Here is a 22,607-nt window from a genome sequence, read left to right on the forward strand (position 1 = left end):
AATTGTCAAAACTGAGGTTCAAAAGTTTTAAGATAATGTCGAGAGATGGCAGTCTATCCACTGTGATTACACATTTTACTTCAACTGTAACTCTCTATAGTACTCGATACTCTTTGGCTCAAGTGTAGGTTTTTTGAGGGATCTGAAAGTTTGTAAGCTGCGGTTTGCTCTTCCTTAGACCTCGTTTTTGTCTGTCATTTCAAATCTTACCAGGTGTTGCAGAGTAGTAAGGACTGGTAGCCAGGCCTGCTGGATGCTGTCCCCGTCTCTCTGTGCTGCGTAGAGCAGCGCCTTCATAGCTGTCACGTGGCGGGAGGTTACCATCACGAACGATTGTTGTTGGCCTGTCCGAGAACACTAATGTTATAAGATAGGTCAGCCACTTCGAGAATTTAATAAATCTAAGTCTCGAACAGCCCTTTTTTTAGTGACAAGATTTGCTTGACCGTCTAAAGCTAGCTTAACAGATAGCTTTTTTTTTAGCCTGCGTTAATGTCCCACTGCTGGGCAAAGGCCTCCCCTCTCTTCTTCCACTCGACCCTATCTCTCGCATTTTCCCACCAGTTGGGATAAAAATTTTCCAGGTCGACGCACCATTTCCTCTTTGGTCTGCCTGAACCCCGACCTACACCATCTATGGTAGTCCGTGGGTCCCACTCGGTAACCATTTTGGCCCCCCTTTCAGGATTATTATTACGCTTAGTGATCTTGGCACCTACATCTACTTCGAGTTCTGGAGCGCAGACAGATAGCTACATATTAAAAAAGTTTATAACCGGGTCTACCACGAATTTATTTTGCTGCCTCTATTTGCAGACCTCTCCATACGCCCATTCGTCCTGTCTTGTAGTGTGTTCACACAGACTCCTTTAGCTTAGCCCTAGTATATAAACATGTACTCATCGTATTATTACTCAGAATATATTTTACTTCGAACCAAACATTCGTTTCCTTAACGCCCTACTACATGGTGACCTTGGCAGGATCTTAAACAAGGCTAGGCGCAGTACCTGAGGCGGGCGCGTGTTGCGGCAGGGCGTGCCCACCCACACCACCTGGTGGCGTGGTTCACTATCAGGAGCGGGCGCGCTGTCTCGCCGCCACGGGCACGGCAGGGCTCCTAGCGCAGGGACGCAGTACTGCGCGGGGAGCGCCGCGCGACAGAGCGCGGATATGCAAGCGTCGCGCCCTACTGTGTGGCCCACCTGGGGAAAGGATTTAATTAAAAATAAGACACAGAGTGAAATGTGAGTAGTGAGAATAAGGGCCGGTTGCATCGATCACATTTGATAGATACATCATCGTCGCGCAACAGACGTCTATGGAACTTCCCATACAAAAGAATTTAACGAATGCTTTAACGATGACAGACGGTTTGATGCAACCGGCTGTAAGCAAGATACTGGACAAGATATGAAAACAGGTACTTTATCGTTACATTATAGAGCGGAAATTAAATATTACAATTTTGATTAAGTGTGAATTGTCTCTAAGAATACAGTTTCTCCTTAGACAGTTTCTCTGTATCTTGTATAGTTCCCGATTTTCCCATGCTGTCCCACTTAAAAAAATACTAAGGTACAGCGAGGCAAACCTCGACAGGGGGGGGATGGGGGGTATGTACTGGTTATTAAAAAGAGTGGCCACCGGTTATACATGGTGGGCGTGTTCAGAGGATACATGTAGAACTCAACATCATAGTGTAATAATGGAAAAAATGGATCAGTTACAATTGTCCCCCAGTCGAGATTTGGGGAAAGGATATTGTACTTATGTATAAAGTTTCGTGACATATTTGATAAGATTCAATGTTTTTCATTGGCACCACTAGTAGAGACAAGTTTACATGTGAAGACAGAAGTTACCTTCCCGCTGACTCTAGCCAGAGTCTGTATGGCACGTAGAATGTTTTCTAGCTCTCCGATGCTCGCCTCCGCTAGCACTGACAGGCCCCAAACCAGACCACACCACGACGACTTTAAAAGCTGTCAAAGATAAAGATATATACAATACAATACTCTTTATTGCACACCTTGATAAAATACAACAATACAAAACAAGGAAGAAACACGAACAAAGGTAAACAACAGGCGGTCTTATCGCTAAAGAGCGATTTCTTCCGTAGCGGAAATTGATAAATTTATATAATGTCAGTAGGTGTCAGCAAATATATATATAATTTATTGAAATTAATTTCCTTAGAGAGAGTTGCATGTTAAATTGTATCTTCTTTTTTAATACATGTTAATTATAAGATGTAATGTTTTGAAAAGAAGTGGCCCGCCGAGTTTCTTGCCGGTCCCATAGTGGATACCCCCCTCCAACTGAGGAGGGACTGAAATCTTCTCAAGGCTGAGGCGTAGCCGGCGTAGCTTTATTTGAAGTTCATATGCGAATTGTAATATGCCTACTTGGAAAATATTTCATTTTATTTCAGATAAAGATTGCTATATACAAAGATACAGATGTAGTGCGAAAGGCTTTTCCTTCGTATTTTCCTGGAAACGTTCGTACTCGTCACAGAGAACCTCCTATAGAGTGGCATTCTTGTATATTTTGTTCGCGATACGAGTCACCAGTGCCAGGGGTGCGAGGAGCGGGCGGGGAATGTGTTAAGCGCGTTGTGATTGGCCGTTTCAAGGACGGCGGGCAGTCGCGCCAGATGAAAGGGACTGTCCCTCTACTGACGCGTAAGTGGCCAATGTAAGTTGACCTATGCCGGCTCTGAATAAATTATAAATATGACTTTTATGTGGAATGTAATGACGTCTGTTTTTAAATTTGAGCTTCTTGTTACCTTTCCACACTACAGGTGGACATCTTTAAGACATCAAAATACCCTTTTTCAATTTTTTTACTGCGAAAAACACGCGCTGCTTTCGGGTCTGTTACTTGGTCGCTACTGATCGGGCACGGCGAGCGCCCGCGCTTATATCAGTGCAAATACTAGGAAGGCTGGCGACCGCGAGTCGTCTTGTAATGGATGTCTATAGGGGTTGGTCTGTGGTACTCGTATTTGTCATGCTGATTCAGACAGCGTGAGTAGTCAGTACGTCTGGCTCTGGTACTGACACTGACTGAAATAGCATTTATTTCGGTGGTATTTTTTATTTAGATACAAGAACGGCTAACCAATTCCGCTTGTACATAACACGTTCGTGCGTTTCGTACTACACCTGTATTGCATTATGGCAATAATATTATAATTCCTTGGAAGTGAGGCGTAACTTTGGGATGTTGACTGCTGCCTGTTCTATTTTGCGAGGAAACTTGGATTGCCCCGAACTAGTCGCACAACTTGTTCGTCTATTCGCCCCATCAATAGCTAAGGCTAAATTTAATCTCCGACCTAGAAGCCGTCAGCTTGTCGCGATTCTTGAAACTCGCACTGTGTCCTATACCTTAACGCACTCTAGTATCAGTACCGGAATGCGATGTGTTTGCAAGCAGATGGGCGGAATTGTGTGAAGTGTGTACGAGGTTCTGTGAGGCGATGGATAAAAGGATATTGTACTCTGTTACTATTATACAAAGGCCAGGTCAGAAGTACTCGAAACCGACGAGCGTGTATGAGAAACGTTATGAAAGTGTGTGAAGCGAAAGTGATTTGTCAGGATCGTAGTAAATGGAAATCCGTGATCTCTGCCTACCCCTCTGGGAAACAGGCGTGATTGTATGTATGTATGTATGTATGTATGTATTATATAAGTGTATAGTTGTAATGAATTCTATAAAGCTTTAGTTTACCTGTTATCCTGTGTAATTTTTGGATATTAAAAATAAATCAAAATATAAATATTCTACCTTATTAATATCACTTTTGAACATACTTCATTGGCCAGTTACCGCATACACATCGCTATATAATCAACTTTATTGACAGTTCTTAAAGCTTGAAATCGCGCTAGATGCATTGGCTCGCTCGTGAGACCGAAAGTTGTGCTAGACCGCTAGTAATGGGTTAAATTACAAACGAACCTGCAACTTCAGCTGCCTCTCTTTATCTTCAACATCTTCAATAATGGGTTCCACGACGTTAGAATTCTGGTCGGCATTCTCGTTGTGAACGTTGTTCGTCAGCTCTGTGGTTTCAGTCTTTGTCTCTGAAATCACTATTACGTCAATAATTTTTTTTTTATAAATATTACAGTTTGAGTCTAGACAAATATTCAAAACCACAAATCCATACTAATATTATAAATGGGAAAGTGTGTGTATGTATGTTTGTCCGTCTTTCACGGCAAAACGGAGCGAAGAATTGACGTGATTTTTTAACTGGAGTCAGTTGAAGAGATGGAGAGAGACATAGGCTACTTTTTGTCTCTTTGTCATAAACAATAAATTTAAGAAAGTATTTTTAAGTAACTAATTTCTATTTTTTTTTCTTTTTGCTGATAGGCGTAATATTTATTAATTATTTTTTAAATACACTTCTTATTTACCTTTCTCGTGGTTGCCATTTTTATTCGAGTTTATTTCCTTCTCTTCGCTTTCGTTAGGCAATTCAGCATAGAGTTCTTGCAACCTAAAATAAATAGCAAAATGTTATACAGGCAAACATTTTCTACATTTGTTGCTAGTAAGATATTGTCCGTTGTCCCATGATAGTTATTTGTTTTACAAGGGGGCAAAGTCGTTGTTTAACCGCACGTGTTGATACCCGAGCAAGCGAAAGATTCTAATATTGAACCGCGAGCGCAGCGAGTGGGCATACCTATCTCTTTCACTCACCTGAAATATTCGTCCCCCTCGACAGTGATGGCGATAGATCTGATAATCTCCATGAGACACGCGTACGCGACTGATATGCCGTAACCGTCTTGTATTGTCGGTGCTTCATTGCGGTCTAGCATTTCTAAACTGTTGAAATACACATAGAATTAGCAGCGCTGCTCGAATCTAATGACAATTGTACTAGTAATAGCTCTGATTTGTTTTGATTAGGTTGGTTTTAGTAAGTACTAAGAGGATCGAGTATTGTAATTATAAGTAATCATAAATAGGTTTAAGTACTAACACTTTAAACGTAAGTCTAGTAACATATTGTATCAGTCATTAGTTACTCGAAATAAACAGTAGTCTTTTTGGTTTCGTCGTCAGTAGTCTTTGGTCATATGAATTGTTTTTCTATTTCTTATTTCGATTCTATGTCTTATGTGTAATCTGTGTTTCTTAGTCGTAGTCCCATATAAGGGCATTCTCAGAATTTGGGTCCCCCAATTTTAGCATAAGTTGTTAACAAAAATTAACTCGCTGTCAGTTTTGTGACGACAATTAAGCATAAAATCTGTCTAAAAATTTACTTTTTTCACATTCTGACTGCAGATTATCGCTTAAAGTTTATGTAATTAACACAAAAACAATATTTTTATTGAAATTTCATTCTTAATTATCGTCACAAAACTGACAGTGAGTTAATTTTTGTTAACAACTTTCGCTAATTGTGGGGCCCTTAATTCTGAAAATGCTCATAAACGAAGAATAGAAGATCTATGATTTATTATAGGACAAATAACGAAAGAACAAAAGAAGCCGAATTTAAGAACAAAAAACGAATGGGACGATCCAAGGCGATGCCTTTATTTTGAATACGATTTATTTGTATGATTATTATACTCACTACACCGATTTAGCAGTTCCGGGCTCAAAAGTCACGCAGAGAGGCAGCCATACTCCCTTCCAGTAGAACCCTGACTGCTGAGGTATACCCTGAGCACCTGTAACAAATTTTAAATTTATTACAACACTGAAAACTGGTTATTTTGTAGGTCTTAAAAAGGACACGCACCCATGACGGCAGAACCTGTGTGATCACGGGTCAAGAATTGGTTTCATGTGCAGTTGTGCACTGCCTGCCCCTTTAGGGAATACACGTGAGTTTATGTATGTGCATGGCGGCCAAAACAGATATATGAACCTCTTTTTTATTACAAATGGGCTTACTCTTGGCCACAGACTATATAGCCAAAGGCAAAGACGTAGCCTACGATGGACTGAGCTCGCCCAGAAGATGCCTGCAACCGAACGGCAAATGCCACCGAAACGCCGCAGAAATGTAGTCTGGCTCTGTCGCGCCAATACGCAAGAGCGACAGAGATAGATAGCTACGGAAGAGATATTATCGTGACCGTTTGTGCATTCGGGTACGCAAATAGCTGCGAGCCGCTACTCCCGTTGACTCTTGATTTGATTTTATTCTATAGTCAAGGCTCTATGGTGTTTTCAACCTCACAAATGACCTTTTTCTAAGTTACTCTACTTGGTCATGAAATGTCACATATGTTTAGACAATGAATACGGTACGCGTTTCATTGCTTCTTGTATGCGTTAGTTTCGTTTATAATGATGTATCTGATGGTGTTCTTACAGAAGATAGGCGTGTTTTAGGTAAGCAAGACGTCAAACATTATTTATTTATGTATATCACTAGCTTTTGCCAGCGGCTTCGCTCGCCTTAAATTAAAAAATTGCGCAATGCTCCATATAAACTTCCACCCCCCCCATTTTAAAGAAGTGGGAAGTTAGAAAGATACAAACAGTAGAAAGAAGAAAGTTTTAAAAAATCTCGTCAATTCGTCGCTCCGTTTTGCCGTAAAAAACGGACAAACAGACACACACACTTCCCATTTATAATATTAGTATGGATTATATGAGTCTAGATCAGTAGTAGTGGGCAAACTTTTTTTTATTGGGTGCCAAAATATGAAGGAATTTTAGAGGCGGGTCATAGATTTACACTAAAAATGCATTTTTACTACATCACGCATTACTTTGAAGGAGGACCGGTGGCGGGCCGGATGCAATATTTTCGCGGGCCGGACATGGCTATAAAGCCGCTTCGTCAGTTTATTCATATACGGGACGTTTTACTAAACACACTCACATTTATTACAAGCTTTTATTCAACTTGCCCTGTTAGTATGTTAGCGTGCGTCAAAACGTGGAAGCTAAATTTGACCCACTTCCCGGTTTCCGACTGAGCTGAAATTTTGCACACATATGTAAATCACGTGACAATGCAATATTATGGTATCATGGAGCTGATCTGATGATGGATCAGAAAGGTGGTCATATGAACTCTGTTATGAAACGTCGTATTCCCATCGTGTAAGGGGTTTTTAGAAACGTCTCGGAGAGCAGTAGATAGCTGTTGAAAGAAAGGTACAGTCGGCAATAAAAGCTTGTGCCAAAAATGAAACTTTGCAAAAAAAACTTATCTACATACTGGTACATTTCAGCACTAATGAGAGATAGGAAGCAATACCAACGCGTGCGTTGTTCGCGACGGTACACGCCTGGCTCTTGTATGGACCCAGTGCGCCCTGTGTGGACCTTTGTTGCCCCTTTACAGACTTGCACGTAAGTTGACCTTTATACAATACGCTACTTGACCCTTTTTAGGGTTCCGTAGTCAACTAGGAACCCTTATAGTTTCGCCATGTCTGGCTGTCCGTCCGTCCGTCCGTCCGCGGATAATCTCAGTAACCGTTAGCACTACAAAGCTGAAATTTGGTACCAATATGTATATCAACCACGCCGACAAAGTGCAAGAATAAAAAATGGAAAAAAATGTTTTATTAGGGTACCCCCCCTACATGTAAAGTGGGGGCTGATATTTTTTTTCATTCCAACCCCAATGTGTGATATATTGTTGGATAGGTATTTAAAAATGAATAAGGGTTTTCTAAGATCGTTTTTTGATGATATTAATATTTTCGGAAATAATCGCTCCTAAAGGAAAAAAAAGTGCGTCCCCCCCCCTCTAACTTTTGAACCATATGTTTAAAAAATATGAAAAAAAATCACAAATATAGAACTTTATGGGTGAATCAACTTTTTCTTGCTTTTTGCTAGAATTGCCCATACTTATTATTAGCTCTACTTTTGTGAGTTTTAACCTGGCCATCGTGAATAAAGATCCTTATTTTTATTTTACATTAAGGGAATAATTAAAAAAAAAACATTTACAATTAAATCTATATGTGACCCAGTGGGAGAGACACTTTTTTCATACAAAAGTGAGGGACAGCTATGGCCACTGGGTCACTGCTCGAAATAAAGTAATAAAATAGCAAATCCTATAAAAACATGATGTATTGCATAGCTTGTATATCTGTTTTTAATATAATAAGTATAAACTAATTACACTAAATACAAATTAAATTTTCTGACCACATGTAGTCGAAGTATGCGTAATTTTGCTGGCAAAGAAAAGTTGATTCACCCTTATAAAGACTTTCTAGGAAAATTGTTTTGAACTTGATAGGTTCAGTAGTTTTTGAGAAAAATACGGAAAACTACGGAACCCTACACTGAGCGTAGCCCGACACGCTCTTGGCCGGTTTTTAAAGTCTATCTTATATTATTAATTACTGTCCAATTAACCCAAAAAAAAATACCATATTTTATTACGACTTGAAAACCGCAAAAAACATTTTTGAAGTATACTTTCACTTTATCAGGCATAAACAACATTAGCCATGTTAATCTATAGATTGTCTGTGCATGAAGTCAATCGAATTAAACACAAAACTTTCTGACGTTTAAGTATGAGGCATAAAGTTCATTATGTCAGTGATTGACTCGACATGAAGTTAGGTTCTATGACGTCACTACATCGCTGACAGAGTTTTCGGCGGCCAAAGTTAAAAAAAATATAACACACATTTTTAATCGAAAATACGTAGTTACCATTCACTTTTAATACTCAAAATCTATAAATATTGGTTACTTATGTCAAATACTACAGAAAACAATAATTTCTTGTGCCAAATTCGATATGAGTCTAGTAGCCTATACAGATAATCTTTACAGTACATATAAGCCCTAGTTACCCTTTAGGCTGGAAGATCAGATGGCAGTCGCTTTCGTAAAATTAGTGTCTAAAAAATTAAATGGCCATTATGTACATACTGTAAAACGTCGTGCGATACACGTGAGAATAAGTAATTCGCAATTCTTCGTTGCGATTCGATTTAAGACTAAATTAGATTTAAGTCTGTATCTTTAGAAGGTACAGCGGGGCAAATCTCGACTAGGGGGCAATTGTAACTGATCTATTTTTTTCATTATTAGTATGATGTTGAGTTCTACATATATCCACTGAACATGCCTACCATACATAACCGGTGGACACTCTATTCAATAATGCAAACATTGTAAAACAAGGAAAAAATACCCTAAAATGTACAAATAATTTGTTTGCATATTTTTTTCAATAACTAAAAGTACAGAGTATAGGACCAATGGCCTATAACCTAACCACAAAATTAAAATTTTGAAAAAAACCCCGACCGCGACATAGTGGATCTATTTTCATGAAACATGGCTAAGAACACTCCCGACTAACTCAGCTTTCAATAAAAAAAAACTAAATCTAAACCGGTTCATCCGTTTGAGAGCTACGATGCCACAGACAGACACACACACACAGTCAGACAGACAGACAGACATACACACAGACAGACACGTCAAACTTATAACACCCCGTCGTTTTTGCGTCGGGGGTTAAAAAGTTAATTATTAATTACAGAGAGCGCCTCGGCTGCCCCTCGGGTCTTTTCGGCAATCGGTTCAACTCATTAGAGGAATGTACCAACATGTGCCGAGAACTCGTCTACCTGTATATGTATCTTCAGTCTTTGGACAACGAAACATTCCAAGTACCGGATGAAGGTTATCTTACATTTACGTCTATAGGGATACATACATACAATCACGCCTTTATCCCATAAAGGGGTAGGCAGAGCAAACGAAACTACTCAAGTTTCAGTGCCACTTTTGGCAAATAAAGACTGTATCGTGAACTTTGAGTAACCTTATTTATTTGCTATTTAATTTTTTTATTATAACAAGACATGGGCTTAATAAGTCACATAATAAGGTACGCATTTTGTCCTAGAAATTCGACGTAAAGCATATGGTTTAGACAGTATTGAAGATATATTTTAGAAAGTATTGGCGCGATGCCGGCGGGTAGAGTTTGCATTATCCGACGGATTTTTAATATTCGAATAATTCGGATAATACAATTTTTATTATTCGAATATTCGAATAATTCGGATAATTTATTAAATGGAACAAAATTAATGTTACAGGTGCGTATAAGCGTGGAATTGATAACGGCTGAGATAGATGAGCACCATAATGCAAAATTTACCTACATTTTTATTTATTTTTTGCGTAAATCAGCAAACTAGAAATTAAAACACACCTAGCTCTCTATCTTTAGTTCTATGACTAGAATCTTGCAATCAGATAGTGAGCTGTCGATATAAGACAGTTAGTAGTAGTGATTAGTTAGGTGTTAGGTATAACGAGAAGTTTTTCTGACAACACCTTTACCTTGGAAATGGATGGTAGAGAGGATGGCTTGTGTAGAGTGGAACGTGAGACAACATCATTGGATATGATGATGGTTATAGGCGATACAGCGTTGTCATATTATCCGTTCCGATATCGGATATAGGAAGGATGTCAAAGGCAAAAATCAAAGATGGCGCCTTGAATGATTTGGAGAATGTATAGGAGTCGGTCCTTCGCTCGATCGGATCGGATACTCATCTTATCTTAAATCTGCGGGGCCCTTCCGGATACACTTCGACCCATCGGGATCTTTTGTGCAATTACCCCCTTAGATCTTAAGATCCTTCAGCTATTCAGGAGCTTCTCGACCATCTCCACGTATCGGATGATGAGGCTCATGGGTAGCTCTCTGATGTCCTTTGGTACTAGGTAGCCTGCTCCAAAATTCTTCATTCTTTGTCTGGCGAGGGCGTGACATTCACACATTAGATGTCTGACGGTCTCTTCCTCTTCGCCGCACATGCGACAATCTGTGTAGTCAGCGTGTCCCATCTTGGCCAACATTCCTTTGATCCCGTAATGGCCTGTGAACACCCCCGTTATAATTTGGAGTTGTCTTTTGCCTAGCTTTCCTAGCTTTTTGCTCCATCCAGATTCTACCCTCCGCATAAAGAGCTTTGAATGCTTCAGACCTACCAGGGCATCCCACTCTTTTTGGTGATTAGCCTTTGTATGGTCCTTCATAGCCGTTTTAATGGTTCCTTGTGACGTTGTCTTCAGACCTGGCCTTGGCAAGTTCATCAGCATTTTCATTGCCAATGAAGCCTTCGTGCCCCGGTATCCATACCAGTTGCATCTTGTTTTGCCTTCCAAGCTTGTTAAGAGCTTGGATGCCGTTTAATACTCAAGAGTCACCTCTGGGCGATGTGAAGGCTTTGAGTGCCGCCTGACTGTCGCTGAGTATATAGAAATTCTTTCCTTGGGTTTGTCTTAACTATATTCTTATGTACACAGGTAATTATTGCGTATGTCTCGGCTTAAAAGACAGTGGCATAAATGGCATAATTGCCCATGCTGATACTACCACTGTAGTCACTAGTCATTTGCATAAATGCCTACGCCCATACCAGATGCCATCTTGGACCAGATCGGATACTTAATATAAAAAGTTGAAAACTCTTTTCGTAGGCTCTAAACAAAAGCGACCTGGTTAGGGTCTTAGAACAGGAATAAGCAACTGAGCATAGGTATTCCTTCAAAACAGAATAACCAAAAAAAGAGAAGACCAATTAGTCGAAGATACTTCCTATCCAGGTGTGGATCATTTTAGACCTTAGTTGCACAGTGGCTGGTACCAAAGTACCAATGGAAGGGGAGAGGCGATAAATAAGTATTGTACCACCAACATAAAATATACAAGACATAAAATTAAAAAAAAAATGAAGAAGGAGGAGGTACAAAGGCGAACTTATTTAAATATTCAAATCCAAAACGCCTCAAATTGCTCGGCAGCAATTTGATGGGTTTTAGTTTCCAAGCTGATCAGTAGATCGACTAAGATTTCAAAGTATAAGTAGTAATTAGACTTGTGAGTAATTGGACTTAAAAGGAAAATGCCTTATATTTCTTAGTGAAGTGGAGGGAATTCTGGCGTACTAAATTGCCATGGAACTGATAACAGCTAAATTCGGAGTGAGGCGCTAAATTTCAATTTCAAAAAAACAAGGGACCAGGAAATCTAGGTATAAATCTCCCTTATTAAGTACGGTTTTACAGATAACTTCACGTTAGCTATTAGCAGTAATGAAAGTAGGTTGGGGTAACGTTTTCATATTAAAAAATAATACTTGAACGTTTTTCTGTTTTTTTAAATCATCCAATTATAAGAACTGAGTGCGTGGGGTGAGGCATTCTGCTTACTTCTTGTCCACGAATGCTTTCTTTGTTTTGTAAATATTAGTTTGATTTTGAAGATAAATAGGTGTTGACTTGTTAGCAATAACATTGTCCGTATTAAGAATTGATCGAAATTGGTTTCAGTGACGTCTATCTATTAAATATATTACTTATAAATAAAAAATAATGTTTATAGAAATTATCCGTTTATCCGGATAATTTCACTTGGATTATTCGAATATTTTCGGATAAAAATATTGGCGGATATTCGAATAATTCGGATATTCGAATATCCGGATTGCAAACCCTACCGGCGGGACGCAGTCTGTTTGACGTCGTTAACCTGTTAACACATGCTACGATCGCGCCGCGCGACCGCGGTGCTGCGTCGCGCCGTGTGTTTGGCTAAGCCTTAATACTTATATAATATATAAAGATAGACTAATATATATATAACCTTCATTATTTGTCTGGCGAGGCCGTGATTTTCACACATTGAATGTACAGTTGAGTTCATAAATATGTGTACCTACATTTCTTCACCTTAATTCGTAGCAATAAGGTGAAAAAATGCTTCCATATTTATCAACTCGACTGTAGAACAGTCTGTTCCTCATCGCCACGCTTTCGACAATCGGTGTTGTCAGTGCCCCAGTTCAAAACTCTTATAGACCAAATAATCTTTGTGCCCAGTATTCGAAGAACGACACGACGAAATTTCTCTAGTGTATGTTATCTCTGATAAGGCTAGGCGCCTTTTGACCAACTCTAAGAGCGAATAATTTGTGCTTGCACCTATATGAATCCTTTGCAGGATTACGATACAGCGAGAGACATGGTCAAATTGCTCGCCCTTAGAGTTGGTCAAAAAGGCGCCTAGCCTTATCAGAGATAACATACACTAGAGAAATTTCGTCGGGTACCACGGCGGGCCGGTGGTCTAGTGGTAAACGCTAGCCGCGTTAGCTGAAGACCCGGGTTCGATTCCCAGCTCAGCCACCACTGGGCCTTGTCGTTTTTTCTTTTGTGTATGATGTTTATTTCAATTTATAATCTTATAGATTAAATGATCTTTGTGCAGTGTTCGACTCGTCGACTCGACAAGCCAGCGACATTATATACGGCGAGCTCACGCAAGACACCCCTCCGGACTCCGTCGGCGAGGGGCTTGAAGACGTCGACGCTGACAAGTGAGTTGGATATACGTGACAGCTATTATATCACGATTATATAAAACACTATTGTCACAGTATAATAAAGAGTATTATCATACAGTATGGCCACTCCCGCTCCCCGCTGAAAGTGCCGCCCACCCCCTCTCGGTTACCTCACAGTTACCGCCTGTCAAAAACGCGAACAGTCGACCTGTCATATGTCACTCATACAAGCATAGTACGCGTTCACCTACACGAGCTTAAGACTGTGTGCTAGGAACGCGCCTCTTTCATATATTTAATCGCCAGTGTCCGAGGTGTGCTATTGTGCCCAGAATTCGAGTCGACCCGACAAGCCAGCGACATTATATGAGCATTTTCAGAATTTGGGACCCCCAATTAGCGTCAGTTGTTAACAAAAATTAACTCACTGTCAAGTTTGTGACGATAATTAGGCATGAAATTTCTTTTTGTGTTAATTACATAAACTTTAAGCGATAATCTACATTCAGAACGTGAAACAAGTAAATTTTATGCTTAATTGTCGTCACAAAACTGACAGCGAGTTAATTTTTGTTAACAACTTCTGCTAATTGGGGGGGGGGGGGACCCAAATTCTGAAAATGCTCGGATATACGTAACAGTACATTATGATACAAGTGTGAAATGTTGGTCATTACACACGAGGCGATATTGGGTAATGGGTACGCGACGTACAGTCAACCAATTGGAACCCTATGCCACTGTAGAACTATGTCATAGTGACGTTATAAATGAGATTGTAAGAAATCTCTTACTGCTTGTCATTTTAACATGGTTGTAGAGTCTCATGGCCTAAGGTTCCAATTGGTTGCCTGTACACAAGCGATGAGAGTGCGCATAAGAGAGCTGATAATGCACACGTGTTTCATACGACGCCTTTCAACACATTTGCGAAAAAACAAAACTTACATATTAATTAGATTTTATTGACTAAAACAGTTAGTAAAAGTCCAAAATCTAACAACTTATCTTAGCCTTAGGGCCAGTTGCATCAACCACATTTGACAGACACATCATCATCACGCAGCAAACGTCTATGGAACTTCCCATACAATAAAATTTAACGAACGATTTAACGGTGACAGATGGTTTGATGCAACCGGCCCTTATACGAGGTTCGTTAAACCCTAAGTAAGCAGAAGATCGTACTTATTTAGTACTAAATTCCTTTCAAATTTAGTAATTTTAAAGAAAATTCAATCATTTCATATCACCTAAAAGAAATTCAGTGCTACGCTGAGTTTGAAGCCTATTTAAATTTATATTAAGTCTTGAAACAACGCTTTTATGATCATCAGTAATGTTTCCAACAGTTTTCGACGGAACTTCAAGTCCATACTAACCAATCTGCCAGAAACTGAACCGAGCTACCCGGAAGATAGAAATTACGAAGACAGCGACGATCGCCCGCCGCCGCTATCCCGCAAAGAAGTCATGCAAGACACTGCGGAGGAACTTGTAGTGCCTGATATTGACCACTTTGTGTAAGAAACTAACCTTCTGTCCTCTGGTCAAACTGCCTTTTATTTCCTTTTTTGTGTTTTCAGCTGAGGGACGTGACAACTGTAGACATTTTTCATTAGGTAGCTACATCTAGATCTATTGATATAGAACCCGAAATACCCGGAAGATCGGAATTACGAAGACAGCAACTAGACGATATTTTTCTTTTTCCTTCATAAAACATTTTTTTCCACAACAAATAGACGTACAGAGCGGCACCGTAAGGGTTCCTTTTGTACCTTTTTGGTACGGAACCCTAAAGACAATGCCTAATTTGGTGTTTCTGCCTAACATCGTGTTCTTCAAGAAACAGGTATTAAGGATCTCAATAATTGGCACCGAATAAGTGGCTCCCCTTGCGTTGCTCACATCAAAGGACGGCAGTTCGTCTACTCGTTTGCTGCCTCAAACCTACATACAAATAAATGTAATGTTGTACTTACCAGTGTTGACTTGCCACGAACACGCTCTATACAAACGCAGTTCTTACCAGTTGGACTTGGCCACGAACACGGAGTTCTGTAAAAACAATTGTACTTACAAACACATGTGTTGACTTGGCTGGCCACGAACAAGCTCTGCACATACGCGCCAGCGCGTTCACGATGTCTTGGAAGATGTTAGTAGCGTATGGCCGAAGGTCGTAGCAGGAACAGAACGATACCAGGAGTTCTGTAAAAACAATTGTACTTACCAGCACATGTGTTGACTTGGCTGGCCACGAACAAGCTCTGCACATACGCGCCCAGCGCGTTCACGATGTCTTGGAAGATGTTGGTGGCGTGTGGACGAAGGTCGTAGCAGGAACAGAACGATACCAGGAGTTCTGTAAAGAAAAAGACAGAACTTAAAATTATAGGTACAACAAAAGGAATATTTAGTCATAGTCATAGGGCTATAGATAGGAGCAAGCAGGGTATTAATATCGCTGTGATAAAATTGTGTTTCATAACACGTTTCCTCGTATAAACGCGCGACACTCGCGCTTCTTCCAATCGAAATTGAGACACATTCAGAAGGTGGATAATAGAAACTTTACAATTCGCCTCGCTTCGCTCGTCGTCGTACTACTCTGTTTTTTTTATAATTATAGTTCCGTATCGTATCAATTTGCATCCAGAGAGCATTTGTAAAAGCGACTCAAAATATCGTGCTGTGAGGTTATTTTACAACAACGGGTACAGCAGCCAAGGTTTGTTACTCGTTTAGCGCCACCCGGGGGACACGTGCAGGGTGTTGGTGGCAATTCCTGCGGACGTGCGGATAATTATAGTTGAAAGCTCGGAATAATTACTACTTAAATTGAATAAGGGCGTCAACATTATCTGACAACCGTACCCAAACCTCTTTCTCTAACTACTGTTACCGTTTGTTTTTTACAAGGAACTACTTTTTACTGCTGGCTTTAGGTACTCGTTCCACCACTATCGGTGATAGAAACGAACAAAAGATCGCTCCCGTGTTAATAAAAGAGAGAGCGAGCGATTTATAGTTCATGGCTCGGCGACAAACTATAACTCGCTCGCGCTATCCTCGCGTCTCTTTGACTTACAAGAGAGTGACTATATTTCGTTCGTTTCTATAGCCGATAGCTCATCGCTTACTCGGTTTTCGTGGGACCATCATTGGCCACGACATCTTAGCAGATGATTGTTGCAGTGATTTTATTGTGTGGTGCCGGTACATCGTCTTTGGTGGCTTAGTAGTCCGATGGCAGCCCGACACCTTTTGCCACATCTGTCACAGGTGAAACGCGAGTCAAGAGGAGGAGGAGCTCTGGAAAGTGCCTTACAATAGCATCATGTCTACTTACTGGGCTGTATAGTCATCTTGTGCAACACTTCTAGAGCCAACGCCCGCTGCCAGAGTGGTTTATCCGGGTCCAGGAACTTGATCGTCAGTGATAGGAAGATTTCGCACTCTGTTACCTGTTAATAGAGAAATATTGGTTTACTCGTAATTATTCATGAACTGATCAATTAGATTGAAAACGGTGAATTGCCATTTTTTCAACAATTTTCTGAATTCGAACGCCGTGTCCACCCCACTTTTTTTGTAACACGGGTATTTTTTACGCGATTCATACTCAGAATCGAGAGCTCTTTCGATCCTGATAGGAAAAAAAAATGTCCCAAGATTTCCATACATTTTTTCGAACCTTCCATTTCGTTGCCCCCATACAAAATGTATGAATAAATGGTAACGTGTGGTAAACGTAAATGGTTTTTTCTCCTATTAAGATTGAAAGAGCTCGCGATTCTGAGTGGAAAACGCATAAAAATTTCCAAATCCAAAAAAAAAAGGGGTGGACAACTTTGAAAAAAATGGCCCAGATATCAGTTTTAAATGAGGTAAGTAAGATATATTTCAGCATAAAATAAAATGTGATTTAACACTGAGTAACGATTAAAATCGTTAAATTGATAAATAAACACAGGTTAAGAATGGACTATGTAGAGGTTGAGTCGATGTAACTAACATAAATACACTTTGCCGATCCCAACCTTTGACACCCCCATTGAGCTCAATGGCAATCTTACCACAGTATAATAAAGAGTATTATCGTACAGTATGGCCACTTCCGCTCCCCCCTGAAGGTTACCTCACAGTTACCACCTGTCAAAAACGTGAACAGTCGACCTGTCATATTTCACTCATACAAGCATAGTACGCGTTCACCTACACGAGCTTAGACTGTGTGCTAGGAACGCGCCTCTTTCATATATTTGATCGCCAGTGTCCGAGGTGAGACCTTACTAACTATAGTATTATTAGTCTGCAATTTTCTGTTGTGTCCTGCTATAGATTAGTGCTGTGCCTTACCACATAAAATGAAATCACAATGAGAGTGCCTCTCCTTTGGGCGTAGTTTAAGGTCTGAGGAGTAGGTAGCTTGCACACTCACCAGCAAGGCATGGTACTGGTGGACCAGGACTAGCACGAGCCGCAACAGGCGCATGGTGACGGGGTAGTGCGGGCGCTCGGGGCCGCCCGGGCTGGCGGCGGCGGCGCCGGGGATGTGCAGGCCGGTGAACGCCGCCCTGTCACACAACAGTAACTTGTTTTTTCTACTCCCGAACTGTTATTCGTCATTTACAGGGTCGTGCATAGATCTTTAAAACCCTACATAATAGTACATTGTGCAACAAGGGAGGTAAGGGGGATTTTGTCGACGAGTGTTAATAACTCGCGACAGCCGCAGGCTGGAGAGAGTTATAAACACGGGTTTACAAAATCCTTACCTCCGAGTTACACACAATATTTTTCATCACATTTGAGAGGAAAACACAGAGAAAAAAAATCATAAGGCAAAACCTTCAATGAATGGCGGTGTTGTACTGCCCGTTGCTATGGCAACGCGATCAAGCGCAAATCGAGATGGCCGTCACAATTTCCTGCCAAATTGCAAATTATAACGATTTATCTACGTTAAATTTACAAAATAAATGTAAAATACACTGAAATAATTGTAAAACATAAATAAAATGCATTTTTCATACCGTATAATATTTTTTTATAGCTTAATGGTCAAATTTTAGTTGTGCAAAAAAAAAATCCTTGGCTGATTGAAACATCCTTTGCCTGAAGTATTATACGGATTGTATTAATTTTTAAAACTAAATCCATTAGTATTACTCCCTTGGGAATAAAATATGACATTATTCGTCAGTACACGTAGACGCAATGAGACCTTTAAACAGCAAATGTGATGAAAAAGTCTATTCCCCACAGCCAGCGTCCGCCGGCTTCCCGCGCACGCGCGCAGTAACGAAAAAATTGAAAACGCAATGTTTGTCTCAGTAACCATGGCAACGCATTGTTATAACGTTACTGCGCGCGTGCGCGGGAAGCCGGCTCGAGCACTGGCAGTGCAAACCGCCGCGTCAAAATACTGGAAACAGTGTGAATTTCACGAAAGTTATTCTAGAAAACTATCAAAAACTAAGTGAATGGCCGTAGAAAAACTATTGTATGCAACGGTGTTTAACTGACTCAAAAAATGCTCGTGGCGTCTTTACTAACAATTTTCGGCTTCGCCTCAAATTGTTACCCACACCACTCGCCTTTTTTGGCCTTTTGAACGGTTGCATAAAATACTATAAAAATGTTTCAAACGGGTTACTCATGTATTAATTAAGTCGGAATAACGACGACGAGTGAAGGCAGGGTCAATAAAGATCCTCGAAAATGGATCTAAACATGTCGAGCGTTATTTCAACTTAATTACGAGTAATACGAGAACAACCCGCCTAAAATATTTTGAAACATGTTTGAGTTTCACGGGAGTTTAATAGTTAAAATAAAATAAATGAGTTTAATAGTTAAAATAAATAAAAAAGTTAAAGTAAACTGTATTTGTATTCCAAATAAATACGTACATCGTAAAAAGGTTAAAGAATAATGTCTTGTGTGTATTTAACTAAGGGTCCTATGTCACTAGCGAGTTGAAAGCGAGATGACACTCGCTGCGAACTCGCGGCGTACAATTTGCGCAATTATAAAATGTTCATAAAAGTAAAGAACAAAATAGTATTACAATTACATTTACCTGTATTTTACATTTGGTGAAAACAGCCTTATTATCAGCGCGCAAACGTGTTCCTTTAGTAAAAACCTAAATTCCGCTATCTGAAACAAACATTTCAACTCTATTAACAAGACCATTAGCACGCTACTATTAGAGTCTACTCTTAACGGGCATAAAGTACTCGTAGTTACGATAAATTGAACTCTATTCCCTGACATATTATTCCCTCTGCCTTAAAAAATAAAAGCTGTTAAGCAAAATACAGTTTTTAACATTTATGATCCACTGAAAGTAAAGGGATTCAGGTAAAATGTATTACTCAAAATTTTCAATAAATAAATAAATAAATAATTATTGGGGACACCTTACACAGATCAACTTAGCCCCAAACTAAGCAAAGCTTGTACTATGGGCGCTAAGCGACGATATACATACTTAAATAGATAAATACATACTTATATACATAGAAAACATCCATGACTCAGGAATATTTGTGCTCATCACACAAATAAATGCCCTTACCGGGATTCGAACCCAGGACCGCGGCTTAGCAGACAGGGTCACTACCGACTGAGCCAGACCGGTCGTCAACCATTATTCAAAAGATCTATTGACAGTATACGACAGCTATGTAAGTCGTGTGACATCATTGGGTTACAAGAGACCTGGTTGACGCCGTGGGATATCCAGTTTCTTGACAGTATCGACGATTCCTTTGGCTACACGGGAACATCGGCAGTGGATGCGGAGGCTGGTATGCTGCAAGGGCGGCCACATGGGGGAGTAGCACTCTTATGGAGCAAAGCAGTGTTTAAAAATGTGTGTGTTGTGCAGTGTGGTAACCCGCGAGTGTGTGGCATTAATGTCACCATAGGTCAAAGGTCGTTTTTGGTGTTAAACGTCTACATGCCCACGGACAAGTTGGAAAACTTAGTTGAGTTTACGGATTGTTTAGCTGTGGTAAGTGCGATTGCTAATAATAACATAGCGGAGTCTGTGTACTTACTCGGCGATTTCAACGCGCACCCAGGCGAACTGTTTTATAAAGAACTATCGTGTTTCTGTGCGGATCAGCAATGGACTTGTGCTGACGTCGACGAGTTAGGTTTACAGTCGGGAACGTATACTTTTGTTAGTGACGCGCACGGATCCAGAAGATGGTTAGACCACTGTGTGGTAACAAAGGCTGCTGCGCGTTCTATTGTTGATATTTATGTCAAACTCGATGTAATGTGGTCCGATCATTTCCCCTTAATAATAGAATGTGATTTAAATTTTGTAAAACCTAAGCATTTGGCCCCGTCAAACAAAATAGTTAATAAAGTTGTATGGGGCGATAGAAAGCAAGAACAAATAAATATTTATAATCATGAATGTAATGAAAAGTTAAAAGTTATAGATTTTCCTGATATATTTCGCAACTGTTGTGGTAAAATGTGTAGTGATAAAAATCATAAATCTGCTATTGATAAATTGTATAGTGACATTATAAATGCCTTAAGTGAGGCCGCAACTTTAAGCTATGACCACGACCCTAAGTTTCTCAAAAGGAGAAAACCTGTATTGGGGTGGAACAAATATGTACGTGAAGCGCACATGAACGCTAAAGTTAAATTTGAATTATGGAAGTGGCATGGTCAACCCAGGTCAGGTCAGATTTATGACGAAATGTGTAATACTCGAAAAATTTTCAGGTCTCGTTTAAAATGGTGTCAGAAACACGAAGAGCAGATTAAGATGGACATCATTGCGGAACACCATTCTAAGCGTGATTTCTGTCAATTTTGGAAGGCGACCAATAAGTTGGGTGGCAGACCGGGTCTGCCTGTTAGTATCGAAGGAGTGAGCGAAAGTCAGTCTATAGCCGAACTATTTAAAGAACACTTTTCTGTTAAATCACCGTTGGGACCATCGCGGGCAGATAATGCTGGAGGCTGTGGCTCGGGTGGGCAGGAGATGAAGACCTCATTTACCGCGACGGACGTTAGGAATGCCTTAAAGTCCATGGCGCGAGGGAAGTCTCCTGGCCACGACGGCCTCAGTATCGAGCACCTTCGTCATGCCGGCCCACACCTAGCAAGGGTACTGGCGATGTTTTACACTTTTTGCGTTCAGCACACTTACTTACCCGCCGACATGATGAGGACTGTGGTGGTCCCAATAGTGAAAAATAAGACGGGCGATATTAGTGACAAAGGCAACTATAGGCCCATTTCGCTCGCTACGATAACTGCAAAGGTGCTTGACGGACTGCTTAATTGCCAAATAGACCAGCATTTTAAGGCCCACGACAACCAGTTTGGTTTTAAATCAGGGTTATCGACAGAGAGTGCTATTTTGGCGCTGAAGCAGACCGTAAAGTACTATACGGACAGACGGACGGCGATTTACGCGTGCTTCCTAGACCTATCTAGGGCATTTGACCTGGTTCATTATGACATTTTGTGGCAGAAGCTGGCAGAGTTAAAAATGCCAGCCGATGTTCAAGGTATATACTGGTACCATAACCAGGTCAATGTCGTAAGGTGGTCGGACGCGTATTCGCAGCCGTACGGGCTCGAATGCGGCGTTAGGCAGGGCGGGCTTACCTCACCGAAGCTTTTTAATATCTATGTAAACGCCCTTATTGAGGAGCTGAGCAGCACTCGTGTCGGGTGTCACATAGACGGAGTGTGCGTCAACAACTTGAGCTACGCGGACGACATGGTGCTGCTCAGCGCCTCAGCATGTGGGCTCGCCAAACTTATCTCGATTTGTGAACGATACGCGGCGAGCCATGGGTTGGGTTACAACGTCCGCAAGAGCGAATGCGTTGTCTTTAGGGTCAAGGGTAAATGTCCGCCAATGTTTCCTCAAGTGAAATTAAATGGACAACCTTTAAGTATAAATTGCCAATTTAAATACTTAGGACATTTGATAAACGCTGACCTTAAAGACGATGCCGATATTGAGCGTGAGCGCAGAGCGTTGTCCGTCAGGGCAAATATGATAGCCCGCAGGTTTGCTTGCTGCTCTAAAGAAGTCAAAGTTAGTTTGTTCAGAGCCTACTGTACTAGTTTCTACACAAGCAGCCTGTGGGCAGACTATACATATAAACGTGGCCTATACCTAAATAATTGCTGCATGACCCATGCACTTAGGAATAAGTAGATTTAAGTTAAATGTAAATAGTTACGTAT

General features: G+C 40.5%; 2 protein-coding genes across 3 annotated transcripts in view; one reads left to right on the plus strand and one right to left on the minus strand.

Annotated features, from left to right (window-relative positions):
• LOC125237413 (protein MON2 homolog) overlaps positions 1 to 22,607 on the minus strand; it is a 52,318-nt gene that overhangs the window by 23,448 nt on the left and 6,263 nt on the right. Inside the window, 12 exon segments of the mRNA XM_048144461.1 lie at positions 211 to 344; positions 1,011 to 1,034; positions 1,037 to 1,205; positions 1,866 to 1,985; positions 3,979 to 4,112; positions 4,443 to 4,525; positions 4,732 to 4,860; positions 5,621 to 5,717; positions 15,595 to 15,726; positions 16,714 to 16,828; positions 17,806 to 17,941; positions 19,450 to 19,529. Of these exon segments, the coding sequence (XP_048000418.1) occupies positions 211 to 344; positions 1,011 to 1,034; positions 1,037 to 1,205; positions 1,866 to 1,985; positions 3,979 to 4,112; positions 4,443 to 4,525; positions 4,732 to 4,860; positions 5,621 to 5,717; positions 15,595 to 15,726; positions 16,714 to 16,828; positions 17,806 to 17,941; positions 19,450 to 19,529 (1,353 nt within the window).
• On the plus strand, positions 6,336 to 14,921 carry LOC125237414. 2 transcript variants are annotated; one of them, XM_048144463.1, is made up of 4 exons: positions 6,336 to 6,387; positions 9,533 to 9,675; positions 13,283 to 13,391; positions 14,711 to 14,921. In XM_048144463.1, exons 2-4 carry the CDS (start codon positions 9,600 to 9,602, stop codon positions 14,883 to 14,885), a joined length of 360 nt encoding a protein of 119 aa, XP_048000420.1. In that variant the 5' UTR covers positions 6,336 to 6,387; positions 9,533 to 9,599; the 3' UTR covers positions 14,886 to 14,921. The 2 variants fall into 2 exon arrangements, with proteins under 2 accessions (XP_048000420.1, XP_048000419.1); XM_048144462.1 differs by lacking the exon at positions 6,336 to 6,387 and adding an exon at positions 7,178 to 7,359.

Source organism: Leguminivora glycinivorella, chromosome 21 (genome assembly GCF_023078275.1).
Source record: "Leguminivora glycinivorella isolate SPB_JAAS2020 chromosome 21, LegGlyc_1.1, whole genome shotgun sequence".
NCBI lineage: Eukaryota > Metazoa > Arthropoda > Insecta > Lepidoptera > Tortricidae > Leguminivora > Leguminivora glycinivorella.